Below are 20,101 nucleotides of genomic sequence, written 5' to 3'. Positions count from 1 at the left end.
AATAACTTGTAAAAATTTTTTAGCAACAAAAACTACCAATCTCACGTAGTTGGAACAACTAAAAATAATTCAGAACAACCGAGTTATAAAGAAAAAGATTTGTAGAAAAGAGAACATGTTTGTTATAAAGAAAGAAAACAAATCTACTATTATGCAGATCAAAACTATAAACACTTATAACATGACAAAATAAGTGTGAAGAAGTTTTTAAAAGCCCAAACCTAGGTAAAACATCATCCAGACTATGGTTATTACAAAAGACAAAAAGTTCAAAGACCCACAAACTGGACCACCAAAACAAAGATAAAAGTTCGAAAATAAAACTAAGTAGGAGGAGGGTCCTGCTCCTTGATAATCATGTTAGCTGTCTCACCAACTCAAATTACAGAGTTAGGAGGATTCTCAGTAGTTCGGATAGGAGAGTCCAAAAAGACCTCATCAACTTGGGCAGTAGAGGTCTTCGGGTTCTCAGTAGGAACAGTGTCAACCTCAGGAGAAACAATCTTTCCATCAATCATGACTTTGTCGAGATCAATGGGAGAGAGGTCAACCTCGGGTGTAAGAACCCGTAACTAGGCCTTCAGATTCTTAGCCATCTCATCCATCCACAAGGCCACCGATTCCTCCAAACACCCATACTTCTCCCTCAGCTTAGCCAGTTCCTCCTTCAGGTCTAGCTTCTCCCCAAACACACAAGTATAACTCTTCTCAGCCTTCTTCTACAATCCCTCTGCCATAGTGCAATTAACCTCGTATTGCTTTACCTTATCGTGAAGTTTGGAAAGATCAGTATTGAGAAACCCCCTTTTTCAACTTCTAACTCCGACTTGGCCTCCCGAAAAGAAGCAACCTCAGGACGAAGATCGGTAAACTCTTTTTGAATAGTGCCAAGTGGAGTTGCTTCCAATTGCTTCACAAGGGCTAAAAACACCCCTGTCGTCCGAATACCTCCTCGAGCCAATAACTCCAAATGCCTTCTGAGGAAAACATCATCTATACTTATAGAACTATAAGTAAGGATATATTCCTCACAAAAAGCCACTGCGTTGAAACCCTAGTCGTATGGACTACCGAACTCGGAAGATGGAGCTTTGCATTTCCGAGAACCCAAGTCAGTATAGGGGGCACAGGGGAACTGTCCAAGGTAGAGGCTCTATATTCAAAGGGGGGAGAAGGAAGGATAATTTTAACGGACTGAGAAGAGGACGGCTCTGACTTAGAAGGAGAACAGAGATCGCCCGACTTACCGGCCTCTTTTAATTGGATGGCCTAAGCAACTACATTCTTCTTCGCTTGCCAAACTCTTTGTAAAGCATCCAAACTGTTGGTCATCCTTGCTACAAAAAGAAAAACAAAAATAAGAACAGAGACTAAGGTTACATAAATCGGACAGATATAAGAAAGGCATCTACAAAATGAAAGAGCTAACAACCTAGTTCAGTACGAACATAACTCGACTTGCCTATCAAAAATTTCTTCGTGTTGAGGTGAGGAGCTCGACCCCAACACTCCTGAGAAATGGCCATTATATCCAGATCCACAAGGTTGTATTTAATGGCGTTAGAGACCTCTTCTCAGTACAAACTAAAGATAGGTTCATCCCTCTCATTAAAGAAAAAAGGTCGGGCACCCTCAATAGATCAGACCTTAAAGTAATAGTTCTTAAAGTCATGAAAGGACTCATGAAAAATTGAAAAATTCTTCCGACATTGAATAGCTCGGAAGGAAAACCAATATTTTTTTTGAGCTGAAATGTTTGATAAGTTGGAAAAGATAAAAGAAAATCCTGGAAGAAAAAGGAATATTAGGCTCTCAACTTATTAGTTAATAAACCTTCATAAAGCCCCATGAATTTAGATGAAGTTGAGAAGGAGCTACTTTACATACACACTGAATTTCATTCTCAAAATCAGTAAATGGAAGTGTTACCCCCAGCCTAGTAAACAAACAATACATGAAAAGAAAGTGGTTTTCAGAGTTGCTAAGTCGGGAGAAGCAAATCCTATCCTTTGGGTCAGGAGCTACTAACTCATACTTCCTCTCGTCCTCTTGGGTTCTACAAATCCTATGCTGTAAATGAAATTTTTCTACATATTCATTGTCAACTACGGGGCCAGCAGAAATGACAATAATATCTACCCAATCTAAACCAAGAGAAACTTTAAATGACATGCTGAGAATTACCGAACGAGACATAATGGGTTATATCTACAAAAAACTAAAATGAAGCTCTGTCACTACAAAACTCATGAACTACAAGTCAGGTACAGGGTTACAAGAAACAAACAGCTCAAAGAAGTCGGATCGTTTTCACGAACTCGGAAAAGGATCCAAATCTTCCATTACCTTATCGTAGTAACAGCAGAGATAAAAAATGTCGCCTATCTACTAGGATTCGAAATGGCACCATTATCAGAATAAAATGGCACCATTTGGGGGCACAAAGTAATGCGTGAGCATTTTGTACCCATTTTTCTTTATTTTCTAGTAAGTTTTAGTTAGAATTTATTAAGTTTAATTATATTTTAGTGCAAAAATCCTCTTTGAATGCTACTTTGAGTTCTTTTAGTGTTTTTATGATTTCAAGTGAAATTCAGATCAGTTTGACAGAATTTTGAGCAAAAAGGAGAAGATTCAAAGCTATCCCCTTAGGCGCTAAACGCTAAGGGAGCCTTCTATCCACTTTGGGCGCTAAATGCCCAATTGGCATTTAGCACCAAGCAATTCGAATTAAAGCCCATCAAGGAAGCATCTTCAAGTGGATTTAGCTTTTATTAGTTATCTTTTATTTTATTTTTGTAATTTTTATTTACAAACAATATCTTTTAGTTTTAGGATTTATTATTTTATTTGATTTTAAAATCAAATTAGGTTAGATATAAAAGGAAAAAGATTCACCTTTAGGGGGATCTTCTCACTTCCGTACGTTACACTTTTTAGAACCCTTGTTTTCTCTGTAAGTCATGAGCCACTAAACCTCCTTGGTTAAGGTTATGAGCTCTGTTTATTTCTATGGATTAAGACTATTACTTTTCTATTTTAATTAATGTATTGATTAATTTTCAAGGATTACTTTCGTTCTTCATTTTATGAATTTGGGTGGAATGAGAGTATGACCCTTATTTTATATGCGTTCTTGTGATCCTTGAAAGAGGTCCCTCACCTGAACAACAGCTTGAAAGTAAATTCCTCCTAAATTGCTAATTACTTGAACTAATTGGGATACGTGACATATAATCCTCTTAGTTTTTGATAATTAGGATTTTTGTGGCCATAAACTAGATTTGAACTTAACCCTTTAATCAGAATCAAGTGACTAAGAAATTGGCAGTTGATGAAGGTTAGAGGAGACTAAATCACTAAGAGATTAGGGTTTAGTCAATTACAGTTTCCCATGAAATAAATCTTGCATGATTAAAATAGTTGGTAAGATTTTCTCTCATTGATTTCTACATCAACTCATTATTTGCCCTCTCATTCTCTGATTTACTGTTTAATGCCTTTGAAAACCATAAAACCAACTTTTTCTGTCTGTCTGACTAAACCAATTAGTCAACCATTATTGCTCAATCCATCAGTACTCGTGGGATTGACCCTCACTCACTTGAGGTATTACTTGGACGAGCCGGTACACTTGTAGGTTCAGTTGTGGACATTCTCAAAATTCGCACCACAAAGTTAAGCCCGAAATTCAAAACCAACAACAAAATTCATAATAGATGAGTGACCTTCAAAGATGATAAACGATGAAAGCTACTACTACAAAACAACCAAAAAATCATTGCAAATAAATACATTTCCTAAAAAGCAAGAAAAGAAACCTCTATAAGTAGTGGCAAAAGGTTGTATTTTCAAAAACCCTCTACAAAGATCATTTCTCGCAAAAAAGCATAGAATCAATAGTTTCATCCATCAAGAAACTTCAACCAGCAAACAACAGTAATGAAAGAAAAACCTACTTTGTTGAAGAACAAAAGGCAATAAGGAATGCGTGCAACAACAAAGTGAATAGGCAATTCCAAATGTTTTAAGTAACACGAACAAAGATTTGAAGCAGAATCCTAAGAGAGAGAAATCTTGGAAGAAGATCAACGAAAATAAAGTCATAGGGAAGAAGAAGAAAAAAATTCTTGAGAGAAAAAGAAGTAAAATATAAGGAGTGGAAGCAAAAAAGAAAAAAGAGAAAACAGTAAATTTATCCCTTATTTAATAACATGCACGGTTACCAAGGTAATTGAAAAGATGCACGAACGGCTACAAAAAGACGTAATATTCAGATTCAAAAAATACGTCGAGTACCCGATATAACTTCGAGGAAGGCGGTATACCCGACGTGATAGGATGAAAGCTACAAGAGATCAAGATTGACTTGGGAATACTTGAGCCCGATCCAGTGAAGCTCGGTTTTAGGTAAGAGCACTGTTCATGCCCTGGCCCACCACTTAGTCAGGTCCAAAATGAACAAAGTCCAATCAACAGATATTATAACGCTAGCCTAGCCCTACTTATCTTTATCAGTAACTAACTCCTGCAATCTTTCCTATTCATCTAGAAATGAGATCTCTATAACCTTCCTACAAAAAGGGACTAACCAACCCACCACCAAAGGTGGAGGTACTCAAAGAGTGATTATTGACTCTACCTCTACACTTATAAATATCTTGACACCCTCGGATATTTTTTGAATTCCAATCTAGTAAAAATTTACCAAAAATCTGCCTAAAGTCCTTGCTATCTTAAGCATCAAAGTCTCTTGCAGGTACCACCCCCATCTCGTTACGAAAAATTCGGATAACTTCATCCTTACAGAAGATGACGTCAAATCTTTCACCTAAAAGCGTCTGGACCTCACGTTCAAATTCAAATCATCCTGATTTTAAGTAAGTCTCGGAACAGACGTATTAAATTTTTTTAAATAAATATAACAAGAGAAAAAAAATTCTAAAATTCATTAATAATCATAAATATTTATTTTTGAGAAAAATTTAAATACGAATAAAAATTATTATTTTTTATTAATATTTTTAATTATCAATTTAATTTTTTTAAATTTAATAATTTAATAATATATTTTTAAATATTATTAACTAAAAAATAATTAAAAATAATAAATTTTATTAACGCTCTATCAAAATTATTAATTTTTTTGTTATCTTCTCATGTATATACATACGGTCTTTGAAAGTCAGACGTACTTAAACAGTAGACACTCGAGAGCGAGGGACCAGGAAAAAACACAAAACCAAGCTAGCTAAGTAAGAAGGTGCCAAAATTCGGTTCATCCCTTCCTTAGGTGAGTGAAGTCTTTAGTTTCATCACGTGTTCATGTCTGCTCTGCTCTCTCTTTCTCTCTTCATCCCTGTTATGACTGCTGATTTTCTTTCTATCTAAAAAGATTCTTTCTCTTCTACTATATAAATACTTTCATTCTACTCCTTCTACTCTCATCTTCATCACACTCTCCGATCCTCTAATTTCATTTCATTACTTTCAATTTTCTCACATTTTCTTAGAGCAAAGAGCAAGATGGCGATGCTGGCGAAACGTGTTGCTTCCTCTGCGGCTCGCTCACTCCTCACTTCTTCCAATTCCACCTTCACCAGAAACATTCATGTAACCAACACTTATACTACCCACTCTATTTTCTTTTCTCTCTCTCAATTGTTCAATTTTAGCTTTAGCTTAGCTTTTCGTTCAATTGAAAGGTTGTTTTTTTTGTTGTGGTTGTTGATAATGTTCTTGCATGCTTGATCCGTGTCGATCACGGAGATGGAGGTAGTGTGTTTGGGGTTCAAAACTAATCTCACAATTACACGCGTTTCGCGCCACCAATCACCACTCTTCTCACACATCACGCTTATCTGTTTTTCTTTTTTAAAATATTATACTACTAATAATGTTGTTATCTTAGTTAATAATTAATTAGGATTCTTTTCAGACTTCTTTTTGTCGATGATTATTTCAGACGGATTATGCTTTTTTTTCCAAAAAAATATTAAATCTGATGATATTTGTTACCAAGAGATCTGATGAGATTAAGATGCTAATTGTTAACTTAAAGCACTATATAGTGGGTGAAACATTGGAGTAATATGCATGGGTTCGTAAGTTTAAATCTAATTGTCGTTAATTAAAAAAATTTAAGAAAATATTAATCATTGTATAATTAGTTAAACAACTATTAATCATTCTTTCTCATGAGAATGAATATATATATATTTATTACACAAAAATAATATGTATATTTTTTGTTGCATTATTTGAGACTCCCTCCTAAATTATGCTTCTGCTTTTGTCCAAAACATAGTTGAATTTGGTTTATTGGCAGACCATGATTATGTATAATCTCACCCCTTAATACTTTGTTTATTGGGAATAGGCTTCTGGTGGAAAAAAGAAGATTGTGGGAGTTTTCTACAAAGGAAACGAGTATGCTTCCATGAATCCCAATTTCGTTGGTTGTGTTGAAGGAGCATTGGGGATTCGCGAGTGGCTTGAATCACAGGGTCATGAGTACATTGTCACTGATGACAAAGAAGGACCAGATTCTGGTCAGTATCATTTTAAGTTTTGAATTTAGTTTCTATATACCTACAAATATACCAACTATATAGATATTTTACTGTAACTATTACAAGAGTCATACAAAATGGTGAGATTTGATTGGTCACAGTACATAACTTTTTATTAACAGGAATGAGATTAATGTTTACATATTGATTTTTATGTATAAAAATGTCGGAGTGTCAAAATTAATCTTATTCTTTTATCTATGCATGGATAATTACTTTCTCCTTATACTGAATTTTCTGCTTTAACTTTATGATTCATTTGACTTATGGGCTTATGGCTACTTTTTGGTATGTCTACCAGTACTTGAGAAACACATTCCTGATCTCCATGTCCTCATATCTACACCATTTCACCCTGCATATGTCACTGCGGAAAGAATTAAGAAAGCTAAGAATTTAGAGCTGCTGTTGACTGCTGGAATTGGTTCCGATCACATTGATCTTAATGCTGCGGCCGCTGCCGGCTTAACTGTGGCCGAGGTCACAGGAAGTAACGTGGTGTCGGTTGCAGAGGATGAGCTCTTGCGGATCCTCATCCTATTGAGGAATTTCTTGCCTGGCTACCAGCAAGCTGTTACTGGTGACTGGAATGTTGCCGGCATTGCTTATAGAGCTTACGATCTTGAAGGAAAGACTATAGGAACTGTTGGTGCTGGACGAATTGGCAAGCTCTTACTACAAAGGTTGAAACCCTTTAACTGTAATCTTCTGTATCACGATCGGCTCAAGATGGATCCTGAGTTGGAGAACCAAATTGGAGCAAAGTTTGAGGAGGACCTTGATGCAATGCTTCCAAAGTGTGATGTAATTGTTATCAACATGCCTCTCACTGATAAGACAAGGTATAATTCCTTCTGCATTAGTAGTTTATACCAACTAGTTAAATCATTTATAATTTTTAAAACTTTCATGCGCAAATCACAATGCCTTCTCTTAAGGAAATTGAACGGTGTGTATGTATATTCTATCTTTTTTTTCTTTTTCTTTCTTGGGATGAGACAAGGGGTTAAATTTGAACATAGGAATTCTTTGGTCATTGCTTAGTAGTTATCAAAAATCATCTCTCTGAAAAGTTAAACCTCTTGGGTAGAGTCGGAAAGACATATGAATGATTTTATATATCAAGAACTCTAAGACCTTTTGTAATAAAATCTCTTTTGTCATGTCATGAATTATTTCTTCCAAAAGTTTAAGTTGTTAGAGACACATGAGTTGTTTTGTACCTAATAGATGCAAGAACTAAGAAGTGGTTTAATAAATCTATTTTTGTGACACAGGGGATTGTTCGACAAAGATCGGATTGCTAAGTGCAAGAAGGGTGTTCTTATTGTCAACAATGCTCGAGGGGCAATCATGGACACGCAAGCAGTTGCTGATGCTTGCTCCAGTGGGCACATTGCAGGTAATTCGGAAACAAGCTGACAAATATTTGTGTTTTTAAACGATCAACTATCATTCAAGTAACTCTAACACAAGAAATTTTATCTAATCAGCAGAGAGTTATTCAAATTTCATAAAGGTTAAAGCTAATCTTATTTGTTAATTTCTCTGTCATGCAATTGTTTCGAATCTCTTATTTCTGTAGGCTACAGTGGTGATGTGTGGTTCCCACAACCAGCTCCAAAGGATCATCCATGGCGCTACATGCCAAACCATGCCATGACTCCTCACATTTCTGGTACCACCATAGATGCACAGGTAAGTTTCTTAAGTTTCAACATATTTCCTTACCTCCTATTAGAGATATAACCATTCATGTGCCACTTCTTATCGGTTTAAACTTTTGGGAGAAGTGGTATCATGATACTTTCTCCTGAGAAATTGTTTCTATATTAATATAACTGTTATTATCGTGCTGATGAGTGATGATAGTTATTTTTCGAAATAACAATACTCTCTTTTCCAGTACCTAACTTCCTTAACTGCTTTTGTGTCTTTCATAATGGAGTACTAATGAATAATAAAATGAAAATCGATTTAGTTGCGTTATGCTGCTGGCGTGAAAGACATGCTTGATAGGCACTTCAGGGGTGAAGACTTCCCAGAACAAAACTACATCGTGAAGGAAGGTCAACTAGCACCCCAATACCGGTGAAGCTAAAGCAGACATGTTAAGGCATTCGACTCTTCAATTGTGGTGACCCTCAAGAAAAGGAATCAGAAATGTATGAACTGCAATAATTGTTCTGCTGTTTATTTTGAGTGTTTTCAGCTTTAAACTTTGAACACCTTTTGTTTTGTAAGAAATAAAACTGATGAACGCCTGAGGCTACTAGTATGCTCATTTTTCATTTTATGAATTTCGGTGTACCTTTCCCTTGACGTGAGTAAAATGTAATAAATTTGGTATAACAAGATATGGAAAATTGACGAATAAAAGTGAACCATGGCATTTGGTTTCAAAACTCTCTCCCTGATCTTTAATCGGCCTTGAATCATAGGGCACACAGTAGTTATCTTGTATGCTTCATTACAAATGCCGTAACGGTTTTTATATTTGCCTTTGACCAAGATGCTTAGTTGCTTACCTCAAACCAGAGAAAATGGTGGGTTGGAAGGCAGGTCCTGGTATCCTGCAAGGTTCAAGGAAGACTTCTCAATCTCTTCAAAGATTTTTGTGAGGGAATTATGTATGATGACCTATAAGATCTATTTCCTAATTTTTAGCTTGAAGTAGGATGGCAATGGCTCGCGTAGGGATGGATTTTAGCGCTATCCAACCTCGCCTCATCTTTCTTTATTCTATATAGAACCTCGTTATTAGACGCTGGTAGCAAAAAACCTGCATCCTAATACCGGAGTACCGGACAGAACTAAGTTCAATTTCTATTTATAGTTCATTTGTCATTAAAAAAAAATTTTTTTTTTACATCAATTTTTACATTATAAACAATAAATAGAAATTTAAAACATCTTTTTCTTTTCTATTAGGAAGAGCTAAATTTAATTCTTATTACGGGGTTCTACTTAATTAATTAATTATAGTATTTAAAATTAATGTAGTTATTTTTTTTACAATAATATTATTAAAATTTTATAAATTAAAAAATAATTCACAACTAAAAAAATATTAATATTCTAAAAAAATTAATAATTTCATAAATAACAATAATATGCAATATATAATTTAAGTTTAAATTAATTTGCAAAATTACTTAATATAAAGAAAAATATAGTTAAATTCTATAATTGATGATAAACTTTGTGAAATTGTCATATGTGTTCAATTAAGTCCTCTTCTAGTTGTGGATGTTGCTGCATATTCCGAAGTTGGGCATTTTTTTGAAGAAATTGATGGTATGATGCAAAATCTTCTTCTTCCAACTGAGATTGTGATAAGCTATTTTTAACATCGTCATACTTTAGGCCTTGAGCAAAATTTCCTGCATAAGTGTCTCTTTCATCCTCAACAATTATATTATGCAATATAATACAAGTTCTCATTATGTTTACAATCTTTTTCTTTTTCCAAAAGCACGTTAGACTACGTATAATTGCAAAGTGTGCTTGCAACACTCTGAAGTCTCGCTCCACGTCTTTTCTTTGCCCTTCTTGATATTGTGCAAATAACTTGCATTTCTCTCCTTGTGACTTTGACATTGATTTGACAAATGTGACTCATTCAAGATAAATACCATGTACTAAATAGTATCCCATAGTATAATTATTACCATTGATAATATAATTTACCTCCAGAGGACCACGAACATTTAGAATATTATCGAATACTGATGAATGATCTAACATGTTGATATCATTATTTGAACCAGAAAATCCAAAGAATGCATGTCATATCCAAAGGTCTAAAGATACTATAACCTTAAGTACTATGGTTGCAACCCTATGATAAGTCGATAACCACTCATGTACATATCTTTCCATGACTTTGGACAATTTTTTCATTGCCAATGCATAGTCGATGCTATCCAAATGCCAGGAAAGCCACGACCTTCGCTATCTGTAGCAAGCGTTGTACATCATTTGAATTTGGTTTTTATAAGTATTCATTCTCAAACACCGAAATGACACATTCAATAAATTTTTTCAAGCATTCAATTATGGTGCTCTCGCTTATGCGCACTGATGAGCGGATATTTTATACGCTTTTTGGGGTTAATTTCATATAGTTTTGAGTATGTTTTAGTTAGTTTTTAGTCTATTTTCATTAGTTTTTAGGAAAAATTCATATTTCTGGACTTTACTATGAGTTGTGTGTCTTTCTGTAATTTCAGGTACTTTTCTGACTGAAATTGAAGGAGCTGAGCAAAAATCTGATTCAGGCTGAAAAAGGACTGCTGATGCTGTTGGATTCTGACCTCCCTGCACTCAAAGTAGATTTTCTGGAGCTACAAAATTCGAAATGGCATGCTTCCAATTGCGTTGGAAAGTAGACATCCAGGGCTTTCCAGCAATATATAATAGTCCATACTTTGCATAAGGATAGATGACGTAAACTGGCGTTCAACGCCAGTTCTCTGCCCAATTCTGGCGTCCAGCGCCAGAAAAGGATCAAAAACTGGAGTTGAACGCCCAAACTGGCATAAATACTGGCGTTCAACTCCACAAATGGCCTCTGCACGTGAATTACTTAAGTCTCAGCCCAGCACACACCAAGTGGACCCCAGAAGTGGATCTCTGCATCATCCATCATAGTCTACTCATTTTTTGTAAACCTAGGCTACTAGTTTAGTATTTAAACAACTTTTAGAGACTTATTTTGTATCTCATAACATTTTTATATCAAAACTTTGTATTCTCTGACGACATGAGTCTCTAAACCCCATTGTTGGGGGTGAGGAGCTCTGCTGTGTCTCGATGAATTAATGCAAGTATTTCTGTTTTCCTTTCAAACACGCTTGTTCCTATCTAAGATGTTCATTCGCGCTTAACTGTGATGAAGGTGATGATCTGTGACATTCATCACCTTCCTCAAACCATGAACGTGTGCCTGACAACCACCTCCGTTCTATATCCGATTGAATGAGTATCTCTGAGATCTCTTAATCAGAATCTCCGTGGTATAAGCTAGAACTGATGGCGGCATTCATGAGAATCCGGAAAGTCTAAACCTTGTCTGTGGTATTCCGAGTAGGATTCAAGGATTGAACGACTGTGACGAGCTTCAAACTCCTGAAGGCTGGGCGTTAGTGACAGACGCAAAAGGATAGTAAATCCTATTCCAACCGGATCGAGAACCAACCGGTGATTAGCCGTGCTGTGACAGAGTGTGTGAGCGTAGTTTTCACTGGAAGGATGAAAGGTAGCCATTGACAACGGTGATCCACCAACACACAGCTTGCCATAGGAGGACGTGCGTGCGTGAATCAGAAGACAGAGGAAAGCAGAGATTCAGAAGACAAAGCATCTCCAAAACTCCAACATATTCTCCATTACTGCACAACAAGTAACCTTTAATTTATGCTCTCTTGGTTATTCGCAATTCAACTGATAAACATAATTGACTTCCTGACTAAGATTTACAAGATAACCATAGATTGCTTCAGACCAACAATCTCCGTGGGATTCGACCCTTACTCACGTAAGGTATTACTTGGACGACCCAGTGCACTTGCTGGTTAGTGGTACGCGTTGTGAAAAGTGTGATTCACAATTCGTGCACCAAGCTTTTGGCGCCGTTGCCGGGGATTGTCCGTGTTTGAACAACTGACGGATTATTTTGTTACTTAGATTAGGAAAAATTTCTTTTTTTTGTTTAGAGTCTCTTATTATTGTCGTGTTAAAATTTTAGAATCCTTATTTTCTTTTTTTAAAAAAAAAATAGTTTTCAAAAATAATTTCTCTATTAGATCCTGTGCCAAACTTTAAGTTTGGTGTTTTCTTGTTGATTTTCCTTAAAATTTTCGAAAATTTTGGTTTGGTTTTCTAAAAATTTTAAGTTTGGTGTTCTTTCTTCGTGTTCTTGAGTTTTCCTTGTGACTTGATCTTAAAAATTTTTAAGTTTGGTGTTCCTTGGTGTTTTCCCTCCAAAATTTTCAAAAATAGGGAGCATTAGATCTAAAAATTTTAAAATCTTGTGCTATCTTATTGTTTCTCTCTTTCCTCTAAAAAATCAAAAATATCTTTTCTTTTTTTTAAATAAATTTTCGAAATATATTTCTAAAATTCAGATTTTTTATTTCAAAATTTAAAACTTTTTTTTTCAAAATCATCATATCCTTTTTCAAAACTTCCTAACCACTTTCTCTCTCCTTAGTTTTTCGAAAATTTTCACTTAATTTTTATTTATTCTATTTTAATTTATTTCATTTTTGAAATAAATATATAAATAAATAAATAAAAATATTTTTCCTATTTTACATCATCTCCCTTTCTCCATCATGGATCTAAGTGGAAATGAACAGTCCAGGAGGACTCTGGGGTCATATTCAAACCCCTCTACTGCTTCATATGGGAGTAGTATCTGCATACCCTCCATTGGAGTCAGTAGCTTTGAGTTGAATCCTCAGCTCATTATCATGGTGCAGCAAAGCTGCCAGTATTCCGGTCTTCCACAGGAAGAACCTACAGAGTTTCTGGCATAGTTTCTACAGATTGCTGACACAGTACATGATAAAGAAATAGATCAGGATGTCTACAGACTATTACTGTTTCCATTTGCTGTAAAAGATCAAGCTAAGAGGTGGTTGAATAACCAACCTAAGGCCAGCATAAGGACATGGAAACAGCTGACAGAAAAGTTCCTGAATCAATATTTCCCTCTGAAAAGGATGACACAGCTAAGGCTGGACATCCAAGGCTTTAAACAAGGAGATAATGAATCTCTTTATGATGCCTGGGAGAGATACAGAGAGATACTACGAAAATGCCCCTCTGAAATATTTTCAGAGTGGGTTCAGTTAGACATCTTCTACTATGGGCTTGCAGAAGGAGCTCAGATGTCTCTAGATTACTCAGCTGGTGGATCTATCCACATGAGAAAGACAATTGAAGAGGCTCAAGAGCTCATTGATACAGTTGCCAGGAATCAGCATCTGTACCTAAGCAACAACCCTTCCATGAATGAAGAGGTTAAAACAGTAACTGCTGAACTCAGTCCTGTAAAACAAGCTGCTGAATTCAATCAGCAATTGGACTTTCTAACAAAGCAGTTAGCCGAATTTAAAGACAGGTTACAAGAGACAAGGATGGCTAATATACATATAGATGAACAGTTTAAGCAAACAAAGCAGCAGCTGTCAAGGCAAATAGCAGAAGAATGCCAAGCAGTTCAACTAAAAAGTGGGAAAACATTAAATACCCCACCTCAAGGCAGCAAAAAGCTAAGAAATGAGCAAACCACCCAAAATTCACCTGAGGACAGTAAGAGCCCAGGGAAAAATAATTCTGGCACTAAAGCGCCAGAAAATTGGTGGAAGGCTGGCGCTGAACGCCCAGACCATGGCCAAAACTGGCGTTCAACGCCAGAAATACAGCAGGACTGGCGTTCAACGCCAGAAATGGGCAAGGATCTGGCGTTGAACGCCCAAAATGGGCAAAATCTGGCGCTGAACGCCCAAAATGGGCACAGTTCTGGCCTTCAGACGCCAGAAGCAGACAAGGAGCTGGCGTCCAGTTTCACTCCATCTTCTAACTCTGGCACTCAAGTGCCAGTGAGGGATCAGACACACACAAATGCTGATAACAACCCCTCTAAAAAGGCTTCTTCAACCACTTCTGTAGGCAATAAACCTGCAGCAACTAAGGTTGAAGAATATAAAGCCAAGATACCTTATCCTCAAAAACTCCGGAAAGTGGAGCAGGATAAGCAATTTGCTCGCTTTGTAGATTATCTCAGGACTCTTGAAATAAAGATTCCATTTGCAGAAGCACTTGAGCAAATACCTTCTTATGCCAAGTTCATGAAAGAGATCTTGAGTCATAAAAAGGATTGGAGAGAAACAGAAAGAGTTCTCCTCACTGAAGAATGCAGTGCAGTCATTCTGAAGAGCTTTCCTGAAAAGCTTAAAGACCCTGGGAGCTTTCTGATACCATGCATATTAGAAGATAATTGCACCAAGACAGCTTTATGCGATCTTGGGGCAAGCATCAACCTAATACCTGCATCCACTATCAGGAAGCTTGGCTTAACTGAAGAAGTTAAACCAACCCGGATATGTCTCCAACTTGCTGATGGTTCCACTAAATACCCATCAGGCGTGATTGAGGACATGATTGTCAGAGTTGGGCCATTCGCCTTTCCCACTGACTTTGTTGTGCTGGAAATGGAGGAGCACAAGAGTGCTACTCTCATTCTAGGAAGACCCTTCCTAGCAACTGGACGATCCCTCATTGATGTCCAACAGGGGGAAATAACACTGAGAGTCAACGATGATGAGTTCAAGTTGAACGCTGTCAAAGCCATGCAGCATCCAGACACATCAACAGACTGCATGAAAGTTGATCTTATTGACTCTTTGGTAGAAGAGATCAACATGGCTGAGAGTCTCGAATCAGAGTTGGAAGACATCTTTAAAGATGTTCAGCCTGATTTGGAGGATTCAGGGGACATGAAAGAGCCTCTGAACTTTCTTCTGAAAGAGGAAAAACCTCCTAAACCCGAGCTCAAGCCATTACCACCATCCTTGAAATATGCATTTCTGGGAGAAGGTGACACTTTTCCAGTGATCATAAGCTCTGCTTTAAATTCACAGGAAGAGGAAGCACTTATTCAAGTGCTAAGGACACACAAGACAGCTCTTGGGTGGTCCATAGGTGACCTTAAGGGCATAAGCCCAGCTAGATGCATGCACAAAATCCTATTGGAGGATAATGCCAAACCAGTGGTTCAACCACAGAGGCGGCTAAACCCAGCCATGAAGGAAGTGGTGCAGAAAGAGGTCACCAAGTTACTAGAGGCTGGGATTATTTATCCTATTTCTGATAGCCCCTGGGTGAGCCCTGTTCAAGTCGTCCCAAAAAAGGGAGGCATGACAGTGATTCATAATGAAAAAAATGAACTGGTTCCTACAAGAACAGTTACGGGGTGGCGCATGTGTATTGACTACAGAAGGCTCAATACAGCCACCAGAAAGGATCATTTTCCTTTACCATTCATAGACCAGATGCTAGAAAGACTAGCAGGTCATGATTATTACTGCTTTTTGGATGGCTACTCAGGTTATAACCAGATTGCAGTAGATCCCCAGGATCAAGAGAAAACAATATTCACATGTCCATCCGGAGTGTTTGCTTATAGAAGGATGCCATTTGGGCTATGTAATGCGCCTGCAACCTTCCAGAGATGCATGCTCTCTATTTTCTCTGACATGGTGGAAAAATTTCTGGAAGTCTTCATGGATGACTTCTCAGTATATGGAGACTCATTCAGCTCCTGTCTTGATCACCTGAAACTTGTTCTGAAAAGATGCCAAGAAACCAACCTAGTTTTAAACTGGGAAAAGTGTCACTTCATGGTGACTGAAGGAATTGTTCTTGGGCATAAAATCTCAAACAAGGGAATAGAGGTGGATCAAGCAAAAATAGAGGTAATTGAAAAATTACCACCACCTGCCAATGTTAAGGCAATCAGAAGCTTTCTGGGGCATGCAGGATTCTATAGGAGATTTATAAAGGATTTTTCAAAAATCGCAAAACCTCTAAGCAATCTGCTAGCTGCTGACACGCCATTTGTGTTTGACACAAAGTGCCTGTAGGCGTTTGAAACGCTGAAAGCTAAGCTGGTCACAGCACCAGTCATTTCTGCACCAGACTGGACATTACCATTTGAGCTAATGTGTGATGCCAGTGATCATGCCATTGGTGCAGTATTGGGACAGAGGCACGACAAGCTTCTGCATGTCATTTATTATGCCAGTCGCGTTCTAAATGATGCCCAGAAAAATTACACAACCACAGAAAAAGAACTACTTGCAGTGGTTTACGCCATTGACAAGTTCAGATCATACTTAGTAGGATCAAAAGTTATTGTGTATACTGACCATGCTGCTCTTAAATATCTACTCACAAAGCAGGATTCAAAACCCAGGCTCATCAGATGGGTATTGCTTCTGCAAGAGTTTGATATAGAAATAAGAGACAGAAAAGGGACGGAGAACCAAGTGGCTGATCATCTATCCCGGATAGAGCCAGTGGAAGGGACATCCCTCCCTTCCCTTGAGATCTCTGAAACGTTTCCTGATGAGCATTTATTCGCCATTCAGGAAGCACCATGGTTTGCCGATATTGCAAACTATAAAGCTGCAAGGTTCATACCCAAGGAGTACAACAGGATACAAAAGAAGAAATTAATTACTGATGCAAAGTACTACTTGTGGGGTGAACCTTATCTCTTTAAGAGATGTGCAGACGGAATTATCCGTAGGTGTGTGCCTAGAGAAGAAGCACAGAGGATCCTGTGGCATTGCCACGGATCTCAATATGGAGGCCATTTCGGAGGTGAGCGAACAGCCACCAAGGTCCTCCAATGTGGCTTCTATTGGCCCACACTCTATAAAGATTCCCGAGAGTTTGTACGTAATTGTGACAGTTGCCAAAGAGCTGGTAACCTGCCTCATGGTTACGCCATGCCTCAACAAGGAATCTTGGAAATTGAGTTGTTTGACGTATGGGGAATTGACTTCATGGGACCTTTCCCACCATCATACTCAAACACTTATATTCTGGTGGCAGTTGACTATGTATCAAAATGGGTTGAGGCTATTGCCACACCCACCAATGATACTAAAACAGTGCTGAAGTTCCTCCAGAAACATATCTTTAGCAGGTTTGGTGTCCCTAGAGTACTAATCAGTGATGGGGGCACTCACTTCTGCAATAAACAGCTTTACTCCGCTATGGTTCGGTATGGAATTCGCCACAAGGTGGCCACTCCATATCATCCACAAACCAATGGGCAAGCTGAAGTCTCTAATGGAGAATTAAAGAGAATCCTGGAACAGACAGTAAATACCCGTAGAAAGGATTGGGCAAGGAGCTTGGATGATGCTCTGTGGGCTTACAGAACAGCATTCAAGACCCCTATAGGGACTTCTCCATACCAACTCGTGTATGGTAAGGCATGTCACCTGCCCGTGGAACTGGAACATAAGGCCTACTGGGTAACCAGATTCCTAAACTTTGATGCCAAATTGGCAGGAGAAAAACGATTGCTCCAGCTAAATGAGCTAGAGGAATTCAGATTCACAGCTTTCGAAAATGCCAAGCTTTATAAAGAAAAATAAAAAAAATGGCATGACAGAAAGCTGTCATCTAGAATCTTTGAACCAGGACAGAAGGTCCTGTTGTTTAACTCTAGACTCAGGCTATTCCCCGGGAAACTGAAATCCCGGTGGAGGGGACCATACGTGATTACAAGTGTATCACCATATGGTTATGTGGAGCTTCAAGATATTGATTCTGATAAGAAGTTCATTGTCAATGGACAGAGAATCAAGCATTATCTTGAAGGCAACATTGAGCAAGAATGCTCAAGGCTGAAGCTAGATTAAAAGCTCAGCAAGGTCCAGCTAAAGACAATAAAGAAGCGCTTGCTGGGAGGCAACCCAGCCATGGGGCAACAATCCTCTAAGCATTTTGCCCTATTTCTATTTTTATTCTTATTTGTTTATATAGAGTTCATTGGCAACAAGGTAAATAATCATTTACAGAAGACCTCGGCACACAAAACAGAGAAAAAGAGCTCACTGGCAAGAAAACGCCAGTAAAAGTATATTTTGAGCGTTCAACGCCCAAAATGGGCATCCACTGGGCGTTGAACGCCAGTAATGGTAGCAACCTGAGCGTTCAACGCCAGAAAGGGGCACCCACTGGGCGTTGAACGCCAGTAATGGCAGCAGCTGGGCGTTGAACGCCCAGGAGAGCAGCATTTGGGCGCTGAACGCCCAAAACAGGCAGTGTTTGGGCGTTCAAACGCCAGGACAGCAGGGAGGAGCCAAATTCATTTTTCCACACGTACTTCCATTTTAATTTCAAATTTTATATTTCAATGCATGATTTTTACATGAACATGTTAAGAACCCTGATTTCTAAAATCCTTAATTTCTAAAAATCCCTCTTTCCAAATTCAATCCAAACTCTTTTCAAAACTTTTCTGAAAACAAATCTATCTTTTTCACTCAAAAATCTTTTCAACTAATCCATATCTTTTTCAAATCTCCATATTATCTTTTTCAAAATTCAGATTTATCTTTTTCAAAAATCTGTCATATCTTTTCAAAATTAAACTATATCTTCTATCTTATCTTTTTCAACTCAATCTTTTTATCTTATCTTTTCCAATTTTTCGAAAACCCACCCCCCATCCCTTTAAATTTGGGTTCGGCCTCCCTCCTCCTCCATCAACAATTGCACCTAGCTCTCCTTCTATCCCTCTCCTTTCTTTTCTTTTGCTTGAGGACAAGCAAACCTCTAAGTTTGGTGTGTTTATCCGAGATCACTAAGATCATGGCTCCTAAAGGAAAACAACCCACTCCAAGAGGCAAGAAAGAGAGCGTTCCAAAACCACTTTGGAATCAAGGGAAGTTCTTATCTAAAGAACATTCAGACCATTATCTTAAAGTAATGGGTCTGAGATCAGTGATCCCGGAAGTTAGATTCGATCTGAAAGAAGATGAATATCCGGAGATCCAGGAGCAAATTCGAATCAGGAATTGGGAAGTCCTAGCTAATCCTGAAACGAAAGTAGGAAGGAACATGGTCCAGGAGTTCTATGCTAATATGTGGCAGACTGACAAGCAAAAACTATCTGGAACTGCCTTCTATGAATTTCGGACCATGGTCAGAGGGAAGATTGTTCATACCACCCCTGACAAGATCAGAGAGATCTTAAAGCTACCTCAGCTAAAGGATGATCCAGACTCCTTCAACAGGAGGATGATGAGAGCATACATTGACCTGGATAAGATTCTAGAGGACATATGTATCCCTGGAGCCAGGTGGACCACCAACACAAAGGGTGTCCCAAATCAACTCAAGAGAGAGGATCTCAAACCAGTCGCCAGAGGATGGCTGGACTTCATTGGGCATTCTCTGTTGCCCACTAGCAACCGTTCTGAAGTCACAGTTAAAAGAGCAGTGATGATCCATTGCATCATGATGGGGAAGGAAGTGGAGGTTCATCAGCTGATTTCAACTGAACTCTACAAAATTGTTAACAAAAATTCTAAAGAGGCCAGGTTGGCTTATCCAAGCGTGATTTCTCTGCTCTGCAAGGACGCTGGAGTAAGGATGGGAATAACTGAATATATCCTAATTGAAAAGCCAATCACCAAAGCATCAATGGAAAAACAACAAGCACAGGAGGATCCCATCAAGAAGAGAGCACAGGAATTCCTCCCAGAGATCCCTCAATCTGAATACTGGGAGTATCTTGAGACGTCCGTTACCAAGATACGGGAAGCTATGGAGCAAATAATAAAAGAACAGAAGGAACACAGTCAAATGCTGACCTATATGTTTAAAGAACAAGAGGAGCAGGGGCGTGACTTAAGGGAATTGAAGCGCCAAAAGTCTTCTCTTGTAGGACCAAGCACCTCAAGGATCAGAGGAACCCCCGTTCCCCCAGAATAAAG

General features: G+C 38.0%; 1 protein-coding gene across 3 annotated transcripts; it reads left to right on the top strand.

Annotated features, from left to right (window-relative positions):
• Positions 1-5,178: 5,178 nt before the first annotated feature.
• LOC112750796 (formate dehydrogenase, mitochondrial) lies at positions 5,179-8,977 on the top strand. Of its 3 annotated transcripts, none has more exons than XM_025799648.2 (7): positions 5,179-5,293; positions 5,514-5,613; positions 6,380-6,551; positions 6,874-7,414; positions 7,850-7,974; positions 8,158-8,270; positions 8,554-8,977. In XM_025799648.2, the coding sequence occupies exons 2-7, from the start codon at positions 5,527-5,529 to the stop codon at positions 8,665-8,667; spliced, it is 1,152 nt and encodes a 383-aa protein (XP_025655433.1). In that variant the 5' UTR covers positions 5,179-5,293; positions 5,514-5,526; the 3' UTR covers positions 8,668-8,977. The 3 variants fall into 3 exon arrangements, with proteins under 3 accessions (XP_025655433.1, XP_072072936.1, XP_025655432.1); XM_072216835.1 differs by having other exon boundaries at positions 5,290-5,327; XM_025799647.3 differs by lacking the exon at positions 5,179-5,293 and having other exon boundaries at positions 5,345-5,613.
• Positions 8,978-20,101: the final 11,124 nt, after the last annotated feature.

Source organism: Arachis hypogaea, chromosome 15, assembly GCF_003086295.3.
Source record: "Arachis hypogaea cultivar Tifrunner chromosome 15, arahy.Tifrunner.gnm2.J5K5, whole genome shotgun sequence".
NCBI classification, from domain to species: domain Eukaryota; kingdom Viridiplantae; phylum Streptophyta; class Magnoliopsida; order Fabales; family Fabaceae; genus Arachis; species Arachis hypogaea.
This window is presented reverse-complemented; position numbering and strand designations above follow the sequence as displayed.

Bases quoted from the DNA above. Each gene is read 5' to 3' on its own strand.
- LOC112750796 (XM_025799648.2), top strand. From the start codon at position 5,527: ATGGCGATGCTGGCGAAACGTGTTGCTTCCTCTGCGGCTCGCTCACTC. The intron at 5,614-6,379 runs GTAACCAACACT...TATTGGGAATAG, and splicing joins CCTTCACCAGAAACATTCAT to GCTTCTGGTGGAAAAAAGAA. The intron at 7,975-8,157 runs GTAATTCGGAAA...TTATTTCTGTAG, and splicing joins CTCCAGTGGGCACATTGCAG to GCTACAGTGGTGATGTGTGG.